General features: G+C 40.1%; 2 protein-coding genes across 2 annotated transcripts in view; both read left to right on the plus strand.

The window, feature by feature from the left end:
- The window catches only part of HDAC8 (histone deacetylase 8), a 242,204-nt gene that overhangs the window by 140,765 nt on the left and 85,556 nt on the right, over positions 1 to 15,883 (plus strand). The gene's annotated exons all lie outside the window — the stretch shown is intronic.
- On the plus strand, positions 13,220 to 13,535 carry LOC132482400 (eukaryotic translation initiation factor 1-like). Its single transcript, XM_060087698.1, has one exon. It carries the CDS (start codon positions 13,263 to 13,265, stop codon positions 13,533 to 13,535), a length of 273 nt encoding a protein of 90 aa, XP_059943681.1. The 5' UTR covers positions 13,220 to 13,262.

Consider the following 15,883-nt stretch of genomic DNA (forward strand, 5'->3'; position numbering starts at 1 on the left):
ACCCCACAAATCTTTTGGTACTACCATTTTGGTAAGCCAAGCAAAGATAGAAAATTGACCAGAAAACAGCTGTGGAAATTTGACCTGAGGTTAGTGAAATAAAACTTTGAAGAGTGTCTGCCTAAAAAAAAAAAAAAATTGGCAATGCACAGAAATCTCTTGCATTCCTATACACTAATGATGAAAAATCTGAAAGAGAAATTAAGGAAACACTCCCATATACCATTGCAACAAAGAGAAGAAAATACCTAGGAATAAACCTACCTAAGGAGACAAAAGACCTGTATGCAGAAGACTAAGACACTGATGAAAGAAATTAAAGATGATACAAACAGATCAAGAGATATACCATGTTCTTGGATTGGAAGAATCAACATTGTGAAAATGACACTACTACCCAAAGCAATCTACAGATTCAAAGCAATCAGTATCAAACTACCATTGGCATTTTTCACAGAACTAGAACAAAAAATTTCACAATTTGTATGGAAACACAAAAGACCCCGAAGAGCCAAAGCAATCTTGAGAAAGAAAAATGGAGCTGGAAGAATCAGGCTCCCTGACTTCAGACTCTACTACAAAGCTACAGTAATCAAGACAGTATAGTACTGGCACAAAAACAGAAATATAGATCAGTGGAACAGGATAGAAAGCCCAGAAATAAACCCATGCACATATGGTCACCTTATTTTTGATAAAGGAGGCCAGAATATACAATGGAGAAAAGACAGCCTCTTCAGTAAGTGATGATGGGAAAACTGGACCACTACATGTAAAAGAATGAAATTAGAACACTCCCTAACACCATACACAAAAATAAACTGAAAATGGAGTAAAGACCTAAAGGTAGGGCCGAAAGTATAAAACTCTTAGAGGAAAACATAGGCAGAACACTCTATGACATAAATCACAGCAAGATCCTTTTTGACCCACCTCCTAGAGAAATGGAAATAAAACAAAAATAAACAAATGGGACCTAATGAAACTTAACACCTTTTGCACAGCAAAGGAAACCATAAAAAAGACGAAAAGACAACCCTCAGAATGGGAGAAAATATTTTCAGATGAAGCAACTGACAAAGGATTAATCTCCAAAATTTATAAGCAGCTCATGCAGCTCAATATCAAAAAAACAAACAACCCAATTCAAAAATGGGCAGAAGACCTAAATAGACATTTCTCCAAAGAAGATATATAGGTAGCCAACAAACACATGAAAGAATGTTCAACATCACTAATCATTAGAGAAATGCAAGTCAAAACTACAGTGAGGTATCACCTCACACCAATCATAATGGCCATCATCAAAAAATCTGTAAACAATAAATGCTGGAGAGGATGTGGAGAAAAGGAAACCCTCTTGCACTGTTGGTGGGAATGTAAATTGATACAGCCACTATGGAGAACAGTATGGAGGTTCCTTAAAAAACTAAAAATAGAACTACCATACGAACCAGCAATCCCACTACTGGGCATATACCCTGAGAAAACCATAATTCAAAAAGAGGCATGTACCACAATGTTCACTGCAGCTCTTTTTACAGTAGCCAGGACATGGAAACAACCTAAGTGTCCACTGACAGATGAATGGATAAAGAAGATGTGGCACATATATACAATGGAATATTACTCAGCCATAAAAAGAAATGAAATTGAGTCATTTGTATTGAGTTAGGTGGACCTAGAGTCTGTCATACAGAGTGAAGGAAGTCAGAAAGAGAAAGACAAATACCATATGCTAGCACATATATATGGAATCTAAGAAATAAAATGGTTCTAAAGAACCTAGGGGCAGGACAGGAATGAAGACACAGATGTAGAGAATGGACTTGAGGACATGGGGAGGGGGAAGGGTAAGCTGGGGCAAAGTGAGAGAGTGGCATGGACTTATATATACTACCAAATTTAAAATAGATAACTAGTGGGAAGCAGCCGCATAGCACAGGGAGATCAGCTCAGTGCTTTGTGACCACCTAGATGGGTGGGATAGGGAGGGTGGGAGGGAAGGAGATGCAAGAGGGAGGAGATATGGGGATATACGTATATGTATAGCTGATTCTCTTTGTTGTAAAGCAGAAACTAACACACCATCATAAAGCAATTATACTCCAATAAAGATGTTAAAAAAATTGGCAAAGGAATTAAATAGACATTTCTCCAGAGAAGATTTACAAATGGCCAATGAGCACATGAAAAGATGCTCAACATCATTAGTTATTAGGGAACTGCAAATCAAAACCTCAATGAGAAACCACTTTATACCTACTGGGATAAGTATAGTTTTTAAAATGAAAATAGCAGGTGTTACTGGGGATGTGGAGAAATTGGAACTCTTGTAAATTGCCACTGGGAATGTAAAATGGCACAGCCACTGTGGATAACAGTTTGGTGGTTCCTCAAAAAGTTCAGTATAGAATTACCATATGGGCTTCCCTGGTGGTGCAGTGGTTGGGAATCCGCCTGCCGATGCAGGGGACACACGTTCATGCCCCGGTCCAGGAAGATCCCACATGCCGCGGAGCGGCTGGGCCCGTGAGCCATGGCCGCTGAGCCTGCGCGTCCGGAGCCTGTGCTCTGCAGTGGGAGAGGCCACAACAGTGAGAGGCCCACATATCGCAAAAAAAAAAAAAAAAAAGAATTACCATATGACCCAGCAGTGTCACTCCAAGTTATATACCCAAAAGAACTGAAAACAGGGACTTAAACAGATGCTTGTATTCAGTGTTTACTGTATCATTATACACAATAGGCAAAAGGTGAAATAACTCAAATGTCCATCAGTAGGTGAATGGATAAACAAAATGTGGTATATACATACAATGGAATACTATTTGGCCATAAAAAGAAATGATGTTCTGATATAAGCTACGACATGGATGAACCTTGAAAGCATTATGCCAAGTGAAATAACCCAGACACAATAGGACAAATATTATATAGTTCCACTTACACAAAATATCTACAATAGGCAAATTCATATAGACAGAAAGTAGGTTAGAAGTTACCAGGGATTGGGGGAAGGGGAAATGGGGAGTTATTGCTTAATGAGTACAGAATTTCTATTTGGGGTGATAGAAAAGTTTTAGAATAGATAGTGGTGATGATTGCACAATATTGTGAATGTACTTAATACCCTGGATATTATACTTAAAATGGTTGCAATGGCATATTTTATGTTTTATATACTTTATCACAATGATATTAAAATTTTAAAAATAAAGATAGACCATATCATGGACCACAAAAGAAATCTCAGCAAATTTAAAAGAAGGAAATCAAACAGGGTATATTTTCTGACCAAAATAGAATCAAACAAATTAATAAAAGATAATAGGATAATATACAAACATTTAGATACTTAAAGAACACACTTCTGAATAATCCATTTGTCAAAAAGCAAATTTCATGGAGAATCAAAAATTACATTTAAATGATTTAAAATGAAAATACAACATATCAAAATTTGTGGGACACAGCTAAATCAGTGCTGAGAGGGGAATTTACAGCACCAAATCTTTAAAAAAAAAAAAGGATAATCTCAAATCAGTAATTTAAGTTGCCACCTTAACATACTAGGGAGAGCAAACTAAATGAAACTGAAAACAATATAGGAAATGAAACAGAAAGGTGGTTCTCTGAAAACGTCAGTAAAATTGACAAATCTCTAGCAGGACTGACAAATTTAAAAACGGAGAAGACATAAATTGCCAAAATCAAGAGTGAAGTGGGGTATCACCACAAACCCTACAGACATAAAAAGGGTAATAACAGAATACATCTAACATCTCTACACACATAAACTTGACAAGTTAAATAAAATGAACTGCTTCCTCAAAAACCACATACTACTGCAACTCGCCAAATATGAAATTATTTGAATAACCTATAACTATTAAGGAAATTGAATTTGTATTTGAAAACTCCCAAAAAAGAACTCTCCAGGCCTAGATGGTTTCACTGGAGGATTCTACCAAATGTTTAAAGAAGAATTCAGACCAAATCTATACAATCTTTCTAGAAAATAGAAGAGGAAGAAACACTTCACAACTCATTTCATTAAACCAGTGTTATCCTGATACCAAAACCAGACAAAGACAGTACAAAAAAAGGAAAACTACAGACCAGTATCTCTGCTCTGTGCATTCCATAGCTGAAAGACATAGCAAGCAGCATCTGAGGAGCATATAAAACAAAAAGGAAAAAATAAAACTGTCCCTATTTGCAAATGACATTATTGTCTACAATACAATCCCAAGGAATCTACAAAAACCTCCTAGAACTAATAAATGTTTTCAACAAGGTCTCAGGATACAAGATTGACGTACAAAAATCAATTGTATTTCTATGTACTATCCATGAGCACATGGAAACCAAAATTTAAAATACAATGCAATTTATAATCAGCTTTTAAAAAATGAAATACTTAGGTGTAAATCTAACAAAAAATATACCAGGGCTTCCCTGGTGGCGCAGTGGTTGAGAGTCTGCCTGCCGATGCAGGGGACACGGGTTCGTGCCCCAGTCTAGGAAGATACCACATGCCTCGGAGCGGCTGGGCCCATGAGCCATGCCCGCTGAGTCTGTGCATCCGGAGCCTGTGCTCCGCAACGGGAGAGACCACAACAGTGAGAGGTCCGTGTACAGCAAAAAAAAAAAAAATATATATATATATATATATATACCAGGCTTGTATGTTAAAACTGCAAAACCCTGATGAAAGAAATCAAAGCTCTAAATTCATGCAAAGACATACCGTGTTCATGGATTAGAAGACTCCACGTAGTAAAGACATCAATTCTTTCCAGATTTATGTACAAGTTTAAAATAATTCCTATCAAAATTCCAGTATGTTTTTTGAAAATATAGACAAGATTATTATAAATTTTATATGGAAAAACAAAGGAAATAGAATAGCTAAAACAATTTTATAAAAGAAGGATGAAGTGGGAGGAATCACTTTACCAATTTTAAGACTTAATATATAGGTACAGTAATCAAGACTGTGTGGTATTGGCAAAGGAATAAACACATCAAAGAACAGAATAGAGATCCCAGAAACAGACCCGCACAAATACAGCCAACTGATTTTTGACTAAGGTCCAAAAGCAATTCAATGGAGGAAAGACAGCCTTTTCAATAAATAGTGCTGGAGCCGTTGAACTTCCATCAGCAAATTGGTAAATTTAGTTTAAGAAAAAGTAGAAATCTATTTTACTGTTTTTGCAGCTTCTCTGTAGATTTGAAATTTTTCAAAATAAAAAAATTGGGGAAGAGACATATAAAATATATTGCAATTATATTAATTTACAGTAGAAGATATACGTGTTGGGTAACCACAATAGTCTTATCTATTCCAAGGGCATTTCTTCCCAGGATCAAGGGACCTAGGAAACTGAATTAGTAAGTCAGAAGGTTACTTGATGAGCATGGAATCAGAGTGAAGGAAGTGACTGTTTCATAATTGAGTCTACATCCTTAGGGACCACAATATGTGTGTCTGTCATATATGTGGTCTACCCAGCTCCCTCTGCTCTCCAGCCACTGCACAAATGTACACACTTCCCTCTCCCATCCCTTCCTGTCCCTCTACATAGTGAGGAGTGGGGGGTGCTGGACAAACAGTAACATATGTTCACTCTCTAATCCCTCTTTTTCAAATAACTCGTACACCACCTTTCTGTAGCACATTATTCTTCAGACAGTTTACAGTAAAACTGATTAGATTGCAGCTTTCTTCGAGTACATTCCAGTCTTGCAGATATGCCCTGATCACCTTGATTACACTTGGATATTTCCCAAGTCTCCATCAGCAACACATCTACAACCATGTCTTTGTGTTATTTCACTCTCAGAATCATTCTGAGCCTATCTGCAAATTCCCGGGTCACCTTACTGCAGCCTAGACTCTGACTACACTTATTTCTTTAGTTTGATTTATTTTGCCAAGGTTCCATCATAGACAGATTTTTTTTCAAGGTGTTGACAATATTACTGCTTCTTTTGGTGTCTTTGCCACTGCTCTACAAATGTATTTTTGCAAACAGTATGAGCTAAAGAAGCTATAATAGATGAAATAATAAAATTAGATTATATATATATATATATATATATATGAAAATGCTTTGAAAGCTAAAAGCACTGAACAAGTGTAAGAGATGATTATTGCTGTAATTTAATAGGTAAAACCACTGACTGCTTCAGGCCAGACCTCATAGGAGAGGAGCACTTGAGGATACTCCAGCCGGTCTGCTCTGTAGTTTGTCCACCTCACATTTCTCTCCCATTTTCAGTCACGTGATGATTAAGTCTCTGGGGAATGAATCATGCTGCCAAAGCCACAGAGACTGATTTATAAAGCAGACCTCAAGGTGGTCATTTATAATGAGCAGTATATTAGGCAAGACAAGACTTTCATCAACAGCATAAAGGCCCTCCTGGCTGGTGGGTCATCCCAGTCAAGAAACCAGTTATACACCATAAAGCTGCTCAGCAAACACCTAATTAGAACAAAAGGAATTGGATAGTCTCCAGAGTTTTGTTCTTCTTTTAATCAAGCCTAGGTACCTGAGAAATTGCCCTTCTCCATACTAGGAATAGTTCTGTCTACAGAAGCAAAGATGCCATTGTCTGAAAATAGACAGTCCTCTCCATGGTCATTCCTGGAGATGCACTGACAGATTTTCTCTTGTTCACCCATCTTACTTTGCCAGTCATCTAAGTACCTGCCTTTACAGCATTACCTGGAGACAATCATGTTACAATTTCTGACATTACAGTTTACCTTAACATTAGTAACATTTTAGGGTGGTCATTTCTTGACACCTTAATATCTCCGTTTCCCAATATACAACGGGTTACCATGGCAGGCAGGCCCCATTGTTTACCACTTCGAAATGTGCTCATCCAACAGTGCCACAAAGAAACTTATGCTTCACTTCTTAAACTTTTTCATCTTTTTCCCCATCTGCCAAATAGCTGAAGTGCACTCTAGTGCCTTTAGGATACTACCAAAAGCCAGTCTGTTGTTTTAGTGCAAAAGTGTGGGTGCTACCTGAAGGCAAAAAGGAATACCTGCAGGTCTGTACCCAGCACCAACTGTTTGGGAACCAGAAATCTAGTCTGCTAAAGTTCAAAGGGAATGGAGAAACCTGAAGCTTAGAAAAGATAAATGATTCAATAAAATAGTATATATGAAAGTGCCTAGCACAGGCCCTCAATAATAGTTAGGAAAAAGAAATAAGCAAATTGTCCAAGGTCTCCCAAATAGTGAGTGGTAGGGCCAAAACTCCTCACATAGTTGTTTCCCCACTAACACAGTGCCTCAAAAGTCATCTTGAAAAATATTTTGCTTTCCATCCTACTTTTCAGAAGTATTTTGTGGGGAAGAGCAGAGAGAAGCATCTGCTCGTATTTCATTGTAGACTGGAACTTATTGACTTCAGTGTCAGAGTAACTTTCTCTGAAGCCTTCCCTGAGCCCCTTCTTCTGAGCCCCAGTGCCCTTTGATTAAATTCTGCCTTTTATCATCACTTGCACTTCCTTCTCTCCTATTTCTGGCCTCCTGAATATAAACACTTGAAGTGTCCACTCACTCATCTTTATATGCCTCACAGTGAGGCCCAGCGTAGAGTCTGGCACATAGTAAGTACTCAACAAATTTCTGGTAATTTGAATTGAGTTCCATTAGCTGCAGCTTCTGTGATTCTCCATGATTTTTTGCCTGAGCCCTCTGTCTCCTGTCTCGATTCCTTTTAATAGTTTATACTACGAGCTGGGTGAAACTAGTTATGCTATCCTCAAGATTCTATGGAACTCTTTTCAAAATCTTTTCCTCCATTTTTCTTCACAACTCCATTTTTGGTGAACTCTGCTTCCATCACCCCTTTCATTCATTCATTCGCTCATTCACTCACTCACAAATGCACAGTGAAGTAGACAGAGGGGCCCTACCTTTCAGAACTTGTAATCTCCTGGGAGATCAGCAGTAAACAAATAATAAAGTAATTACAGATTGTGATAAGTGCTAAGGAAATAAACAGACGATACCGAGATCAGGACTGACCTCTCTGAGGGGATCAAATCTGGGTCTGAAGTACCAAAGCTATGAAGAACCCAGCCAGACAAAACTGCATTCCAGGGGATAGCATGTGAAAAGGTAGGAAAGAGCTGGATATGCTCAAGAAAAAGCAGAAAGGTTGTGCGACTGAGGTGTATTGAGTGAGGTGACGGGGGTGGGATGAGGTCAGAGAGGCAGGCAGGAGCCATGCTATGTAGGAGACTTGTAGGCTGAGGTAAGGAGTGTAATCTGACTCTAATTGTAGTGGGGGTCAAAGAGTTTTTAAGCAGAGGAGTAACGTAAGCGAATTGACATTTTTAGAAGATGGTGCTGACTGTTGTGTGGAGACCACATAGTGTGGGGACAAGAGAGGGTGCAGAGACCACTGTCCAGGCTAATACACTGGTCCAGCTGAGGACTGCTGGGGCCTGGACTAGGGTGGTGGCAGTGAAGATGGTGTAATTCAAGAGATATTTTTGAAGTAGAATTGATGGATTCTGGATTTGCTGATAATTTGAATGGGGAACCTCTTTGTTTTACTGTTTAGGAAGGTAAGGCACAGGAAGACTAAGTTGATAGGGAATAATTTTTGTGCTATAACTGAACCCTGATTTCCTAACTGCTGGTCTCGTGTTCTTTCTCTGCACTACACTGCTTTTCGTAATCTTCAGCAATTCTCACTACCTATGTGTCTTCTCCCAAATGCAATCATTCACCAAACCCAGCCCCCTCCTTTTCTGTGCCCCCTGAATCTCCTGCCTGCACTTGCCATGCCCGTTCTGCTCTGGGTTATTGTGACTGCCTTCTGGCTGGCCTTGCTGCCTCCTTCTAGCCTTGCAGTGCAGGTCATTTTTCATGGCTTCGCTTCAACTGTGTCTCTAATAACTCTCCAGCAGCTCCCTACTCATTCAAATGAAAATCCAGACTTTGGGCAGTGGCTTCACAGCACTTCCCCAGTTAGGTCCACCCAACCCTTCCTGTTTGCTCTCATCTCCCATTATAACCCAGCCCACATCTTCAATTTTAGCCTTTTTGTGGCTACCCCTCCCAGCTCTGAGCTATTAGGCCAGCTGCTTTGTGTATGAAATTCCCCTCTTTTGCTCTTTCTTCTTGACTAGCAAGTCATAGATTTTTCCTGAATCATTTCAGTCATTCATTGTTTATTTCACCAAATAATAATTGAGTACCTCCTTTGGGCCAGACACTACTAGCTACTAGGCATGAAAAAATCAGTAGAGATGGTACCTGCCCTCAAGGAGCTTTCAGTCTGTTGGGGGAGGCAGATCTGTAATCAAATAATCACAATGTGTTGTATTAGTGGCCCAGGGGCTATAGATACAGAATGCTGGAGCTACACACAGGAAGTAGCAACAAACCCTACTGAGGGAAACAAGAAAAGCTTCACAGAGGAGGTGGCATTTGAATTGAGTAGAAAGGTATATAAGTATTTTTGCAGGTGAAGAGAGAGAGTAAGGGCATTCCTGGAAGAAAGAATCTGTTGTTATTTGATAATCATAATAACTAGCAGGTACTGCTTTTTCAGGTATATATATACTTGTGATAGGGAGGAATATGCTGGGATTATAGTGAGAGGTTCAGTATGGCTGGAGTATGGGACACATAGAAAAGCATATTGGAAAATGAGAATAGAAGGAGAGATTGGGACAAGATTCTACAAGCAGTAGGAGCCAGGAGAGATCTTTTTTTTTTTAATTTATTTTTTGGCTGTGTTGGGTCTTCGTTGCTGCATGCAGGCTTTCTCTAGTTGCAGTGAGTGGGGGCTACTCTTCATTGTGATGCACGGGCTTCTCATTGTGGTGGCTCCTCTTGTTTCAGAGCACAGGCTCTAAGCACACGGGCTTCTGTAGTTGTGGCTCGTGGGCTCTAGAGCGCAGGCTCAGTAGTTGTGGCACATGGGCTTAGTTGCTCTGCAGCATGTGGGATCTTCCCGGGCCAGGGCTTAATCCCATGTCCCCTGCATTGGCAGGCAGATTCTTAACCACTACACCACCAGGGAAGTCCTCAGGAGAGATCTTTAAAAGAGGGAGTGGCAGGCTTCCCTGGTGGCGCAGTGGTTGAGAGTCCGCCTGCCAATGCAGGGGACATGGGTTCGTGCCCCGGTCCAGTAAGATCCCACACGCTGTGGAGTGGCTGGGCCCGTGAGCCATGGCCGCTAAGCCTGCGTGTCTGGAGCCTGTGCTCTACAACGGGAGAGGCCACAACAGTGAGAGGCCCATGTACCACAAAAAAAAAAAAGAGAGAGAGAGAGAGTGGCATGATCAGTTTTGGAACTGTGGCAGCTACAGTTGGTACACAGGTTATAGAACCATGGAGGTGACTACAGAGATCCCATGAGAGATGAAGGCTTCAACCAAGGTGAAGGCAGAGGGAACAGAGAAGAGGACATATCTACACTAAGACTGACAGGGTTGGGAGTCTGACTGGACATAGTGGAGTGGGAAAAAGCAGAATCAGGAGATGACTCCAAGATTTCTAACAGGTTACCATTAAGTGGGATAGAGAACAGAAGAGGAGGAAAGGGTTTAAGATGGAAGATCAGGAGTTTATTTGGAGCAATTTGAGTTTGAGTCACCAATCAACATACAAGTAGAAAAGTCCAGGAAGCAAATGGGTACAGAAGTGTGGTGCTTGGACCTTGTACCCTCACAGCCAAATAGAAATATAGGAAGGGGAAATGAGTAGATATAAGAATAACTTAATGCCATTTGGCAGCCACACATTTCTGGTATATTAAAATAAAGCCTTTCTTAACTGGCCCCTTTCATAGTTTGTATAACTTATTGCTACTGTAGCAAATTACCACGAACTTAGTGGCTTAAAACAGCACAAATTTATTCTCATACAGTTCTGGAGGTTAAAAGTCTAAAATGGGGCTTCCCTGGTGGCGCAGTGGTTGAGAGTCCGCCTACCGATGCAGGGGACACGGGTTTGTGCCCTGGTCCGGGAAGACCCCACATGCTGTGGAGCGGCTAGGCCCGTGAGCCATGGCCGCTGAGCCTGTGCGTCCAGAGCCTGTGCTCCACAACGGGAGACGCCACAGCAGTGAGAGGTCTGTGTACCGCAAAAAAAAAAAAAAAAAGTCTAAAATGGGTCACAGGACTATATTCCTTCTGGAGGTTCTAGGGAAGAATCTGTTTCGTTGCCTTTTCCAGCTTCTAGAGGTCTCCTGCATGCCTTGGTTCATGGTTCTTTCCTCCATCTTCAAAGTACATCACTCCAACCTCTGCTTCTGTCACCACATCACCTCTCTGACTGTGTATTTCCTGCTTTCCTATTTCCCTTATGAAGATCCTTGTAATTACATTGAGTTCACCCATATAATCCAGGATAATCTCCCCATCTCAAGATCGTTAATCATGTCTGCAAAGTCCCTTTTGCCATGCAAGTTAGCATATTCACAGATTCTGGGTATTAGGCCTTGGACATCTTCAGGGAGCAAGCATACATACTAAGACACAGATTGACAAGGGTTTGTTCAAAGGTGTAACCTAGTTCTGAAGACACCACACACCCTGGAGACATGTGTAGATTCAAATGTTCTAGAGCAGCACTATCCAATAAAACTTTCATAATGATGGAAATGTTCTATATCTGCACTGACCACTACGGTACCCACTAGCCACATGTGGTTATTGAGCACTTGAAATGTGGCTAGTGAGATGGAGGAACTACATTTTTCATTTCATTTTATTTTATTTTATTTTCACTAATTTACATTTAATAGCCACATGTGGCTAAGTGGTTACAGTATTGGACAACAGAGGCCTGCAGCTGGGGGGAAGTAAGGAAAATTTTTTGTCTAAGTTTTAACTTTGAGTAGAACTTTTTTAAAAAATACCTCCCTGAGATTTTATGACACCTGGTCTGGAGATTGAATATATATTATGTGAATGGCACAAAAAACCACAGGCCATGATTTTTCATTTAAAGTGGACCTAGGTTTGTGATGCCTCAAATACCAGGGAAAATCAAATTGAAAGCTTTCATGGGAGAACACTGTTACTCTCGGGCCACATGGAAATCCCACAGAGAGTTCTAACAAAGTCCTTCACAATCGAAAGTCACAATTTACACAAGAAAACCAACTTCCAGGAGGAAGCAGTCAACAGGGAAATAAAACAGTAAAACATAACTAGACCCACAAAGATTTTAGATATTTACATTATCATATATAGGATATTAAATAGATATGTTAAATACATTTAAGGAAATAAAAAAGTAAAGAGCAAAGAGCAAGAGACTATCAAAAATGACCTGCTACCGCATAGCACAGGGAGATCAGCTCGGTGCTTTGTGACCACCTAGAGGGGTGGGATAGGGAGGGTGGGAGGGAGGGAGACACAAGAGGGAAGAGATATGGGGATATATGTATATGTATAACTGATTCACTTTGTTATAAAGCAGAAACTAATACACCATTGTAAAGCAATTACACTCCAATAAAGATGTTAAAAAAATGACCTGCTAGGTTTGAAAAAGAACTAAATAGAATACCTAGAAGTGAAAAATATAATAATTGTTATTAAAAACATTGATGAAGTTTTACGCATCAGTTGAAGAGAAATTATGAAACTGGAAAATACATCTGAAAAGCACAAAATTCAAAAAAGAGGTACAAAGAGATGGAAAATACGAGTGCTTAAGAGATATGGAGGATAAAGCAAAAAGGCCCAATATTAATCTCTTTAGAATTCTACAAAGAAATAATAGAAAAGGGGGAGAACCATTCAGATTTATCATAGCTGGAAATTTTCCAGAATTTTGAAAAAAACAAAAATCTGCAGGTTCAGGAAAACTAAGAAATTCCAGGCAAGATAAATAAAAAGAAATTAATATCTACATGCATCACAGTTAACTGCAGAACACCAGAGACAAAGATAGGATCTTAAAACAAGCTAGAAGGAAAAGACTGATCACATACAAAAGAACAACAATTAGACCAATAGGTGACTTCTCAACAGCAACATTGGAAGCCATATTAGAATATAATGTTCAAAGTGCTTAGAGAAAATAATTTTCATCTTAAAATTATATATAATGTGGCCCACTCACTGAGCCGCCACTGAGGACTCAGCAGCCTCCCCCTCGAGCCCCCTCACTTCCTGACGCTCTGTCCCCCCCACCCACCTTCTCCAGCCGCCACCTTCTGCAGGCCATTTCCACCGAGGAAAAGGAATCATATCGTATGTCCGCTATCCAGAACCTCCACTCTTTCAACCCCTTTGCTGATGCAAGTAAGGGTGATGATCTGCTTCCTGCTGGCACTGAGGATTATATCCACATAAGAATTCAACAGAGAAACGGCAGGAAGACCCTTACTACTGTCCAAGGGATCCCTGATGATTACGATAAAAAGAAACTAGTGAAGGCGTTTAAGAAGAAATTTGCCTGCAATGGTTTTGTACTTGAGCATCCAGAATATGGAGAAGTAATTCAGCTACAGGGTGACCAACACTAGAGATTGCACTGGCTAAGGACAATCAGCTGAAGGTTCATGGGTTTTAAATGCTTCTGGCTCACTGAAGCTTATGTGAGGATTTCCTTGCAATGAGCAGAATTTTCCTTCTGTCCCTTGTCACAAGTTTAAAAACCTCACAGCTTGTATAATGTAACAATTTGGGGTCTGCTTTTAACTTAGACTAGTGTAACTCCTTCATGCAATAAACTGAAAAGAGCCAAAAAAAATTATATATACTGTGAAACTGTCTTCAGAGAATAAAGGCAACATAAAGGCATTTTTTTTTTTTTTTTTTTTTTTTTTTGCGGTATGCGGGCCTCTCACTGTTGTGGCCTCTCCCGTTGCGGAGCACAGGTTCCGGACGCGCAGGCTCAGCGGCCATGGCTCACGGGCCCAGCTGCTCCACGGCATGTGGGATCCTCCCAGACCGGGGCACGAACCCGTGTCCCCTGCATCGGCAGGTGGACTCTCAACCACTGCGCCACCAGGGAAGCCCACATAAAGGCATTTTAATATAAAAAAATTTTAAAGCGTTTACCACCAACATTTGTCACTGAATAAGGAAAATTATCCAAAAAAGAAGTTCCGAGATATACAAAAGAACTTTAAGTAGAAAACAAAAGTTAAACATGTGGGTAATATTAGTAACTTATAATTTGTGGGATTAGAAGAAGACAAAAAACACAGAATTTAAAGGCTTCACAATAGCAACTCATGTTGTTGAGGATTAGAGTCAAAACATTCTAGGGGTCCCTTCAAGAAGAGGGTACATATGTTAATTAACTCTAGGTTTTATTGAATTAAGTAAGCATGTTAGAATTTCAAAGATAGCCACTAAAAGAAGAGAAAAAGAATGAATATCTTCCAAAGTAATAGAAGTAGAAAAGTGGAACAAGAAAAAATCAATTGATTCAAAAGAGGAAAAAACACAGCAAAAATGGAACTCATGGCATAAAATAAGACAATATAAATAAATCCAAATATATAGTCTTTTTCCTAAAATACAGTTTTGGAAATTTAAAAACACTTTTAAATAACTCTTTGGGTCAAAGAAGAAATCTTAATGGAAATTAGAAAATATTTAGAAATGAGCCTGTATGTTGCACCTAAAGTGGTCATTACAGGGCTGTTTATAGCCTTAGGAGAGTATATTAAAAAGAAAGAAGGAGTTCTCTGGTGGCCAGGCTTTCACTGCCATGGCCGAGGTTGGATCCCTGGTCGGGGAACTGAGATCCCACAAGCCGTTCAGTGCAGCCAAAAAAAAAAAGGAAGAAAGGCTGAAAGTTAATGAGCTAAGCATTCAACTTAAGAAGTTAGATAATAAACAATAGAATAAATCCAAAGAAAGCAGAAAGAAGGAAATAATAGACACAAAAGCAAAAAATTATTAAAATATAAAACAAAGTAGAGAAGATCACCAAAGCCAAGAATAGCAAGAGTCTATGTATGGCATTTGAGCCATGACTCACTCCCTTATCACAACTCCCCCCACCCCACCTCTGCTTTGCAGAATCTCTACCCCAAACTCACTACTCTGGGCAGATGCAGCCAAGAGGATGAAGGTTCCTTCCCCCTGCAGTACCCAGTCTGGGGTTATGATTTCACCAAGGGAAGGGCAGGCTGCTAGAAATTTTCATCTCTCCCAGCTCCATGTTGCAGAAGCTCAAGTCCAAGCAGGCATGGTCAAGAAAACCAGATCTCTTTTCCTTCACCCAGCTCCCACTCTAACCTGGGCAAAACTTTTTGGCCAACCCAATATAAACCCTGAACTGTGATAGTAGCCTCCAAACCACAAAGATATCCAACGATAAAGGTTAAAAATCTGGGCTTCCCTGATGGTGCAGTGGTTGAGAGTCCGCCTGCCGATGCAGGGGACACGGGTTCGTGCCCCGGTCCGGGAAGATCCCACATGCCGCGCAGCGGCTGGGCCCGTGAGCCATGGCCGCTGAGCCTGCGCGTCCGGAGCCTGTGCTCCGCAATGGGAGAGGCCACAACAGTGAGAGGCCCACGTACCGCAAAAAAAAAAAAAAAAAGGTTAAAAATCTAACTGACTTGGGAGGCTTAAGCACAACCTTGACAATAAATGGCTTGTGCCAACCCAGGAGTAACCCCTAGGTAGTCAAGCAAAGAAATTTAAAACAAGGGGAAAAAATTAGAGCAGGGACATCTAGCTTTACACTATAGGGAGGATAAACTTTACAATGTTCATTCAAGTTATCAAACAAATAACCAAGAAATTAAAAGCCACCAGCCTGGGGTGGGGTGGGGAATCAGTATCCCATAGTTCCTACCATATATTGTCTACAATGTCCAGATTTCAACAAAAAAATTATGAGAAAAGTAATTTT

The sequence above is a fragment of the Mesoplodon densirostris genome, chromosome X (assembly GCF_025265405.1).
Source record: "Mesoplodon densirostris isolate mMesDen1 chromosome X, mMesDen1 primary haplotype, whole genome shotgun sequence".
NCBI lineage: Eukaryota > Metazoa > Chordata > Mammalia > Artiodactyla > Ziphiidae > Mesoplodon > Mesoplodon densirostris.

What these genes read in the sequence shown, in the direction of transcription:
- LOC132482400 (XM_060087698.1), top strand. Translation starts at nt 13,263, where the DNA reads ATGTCCGCTATCCAGAACCTCCACTCTTTCAACCCCTTTGCTGATGCA.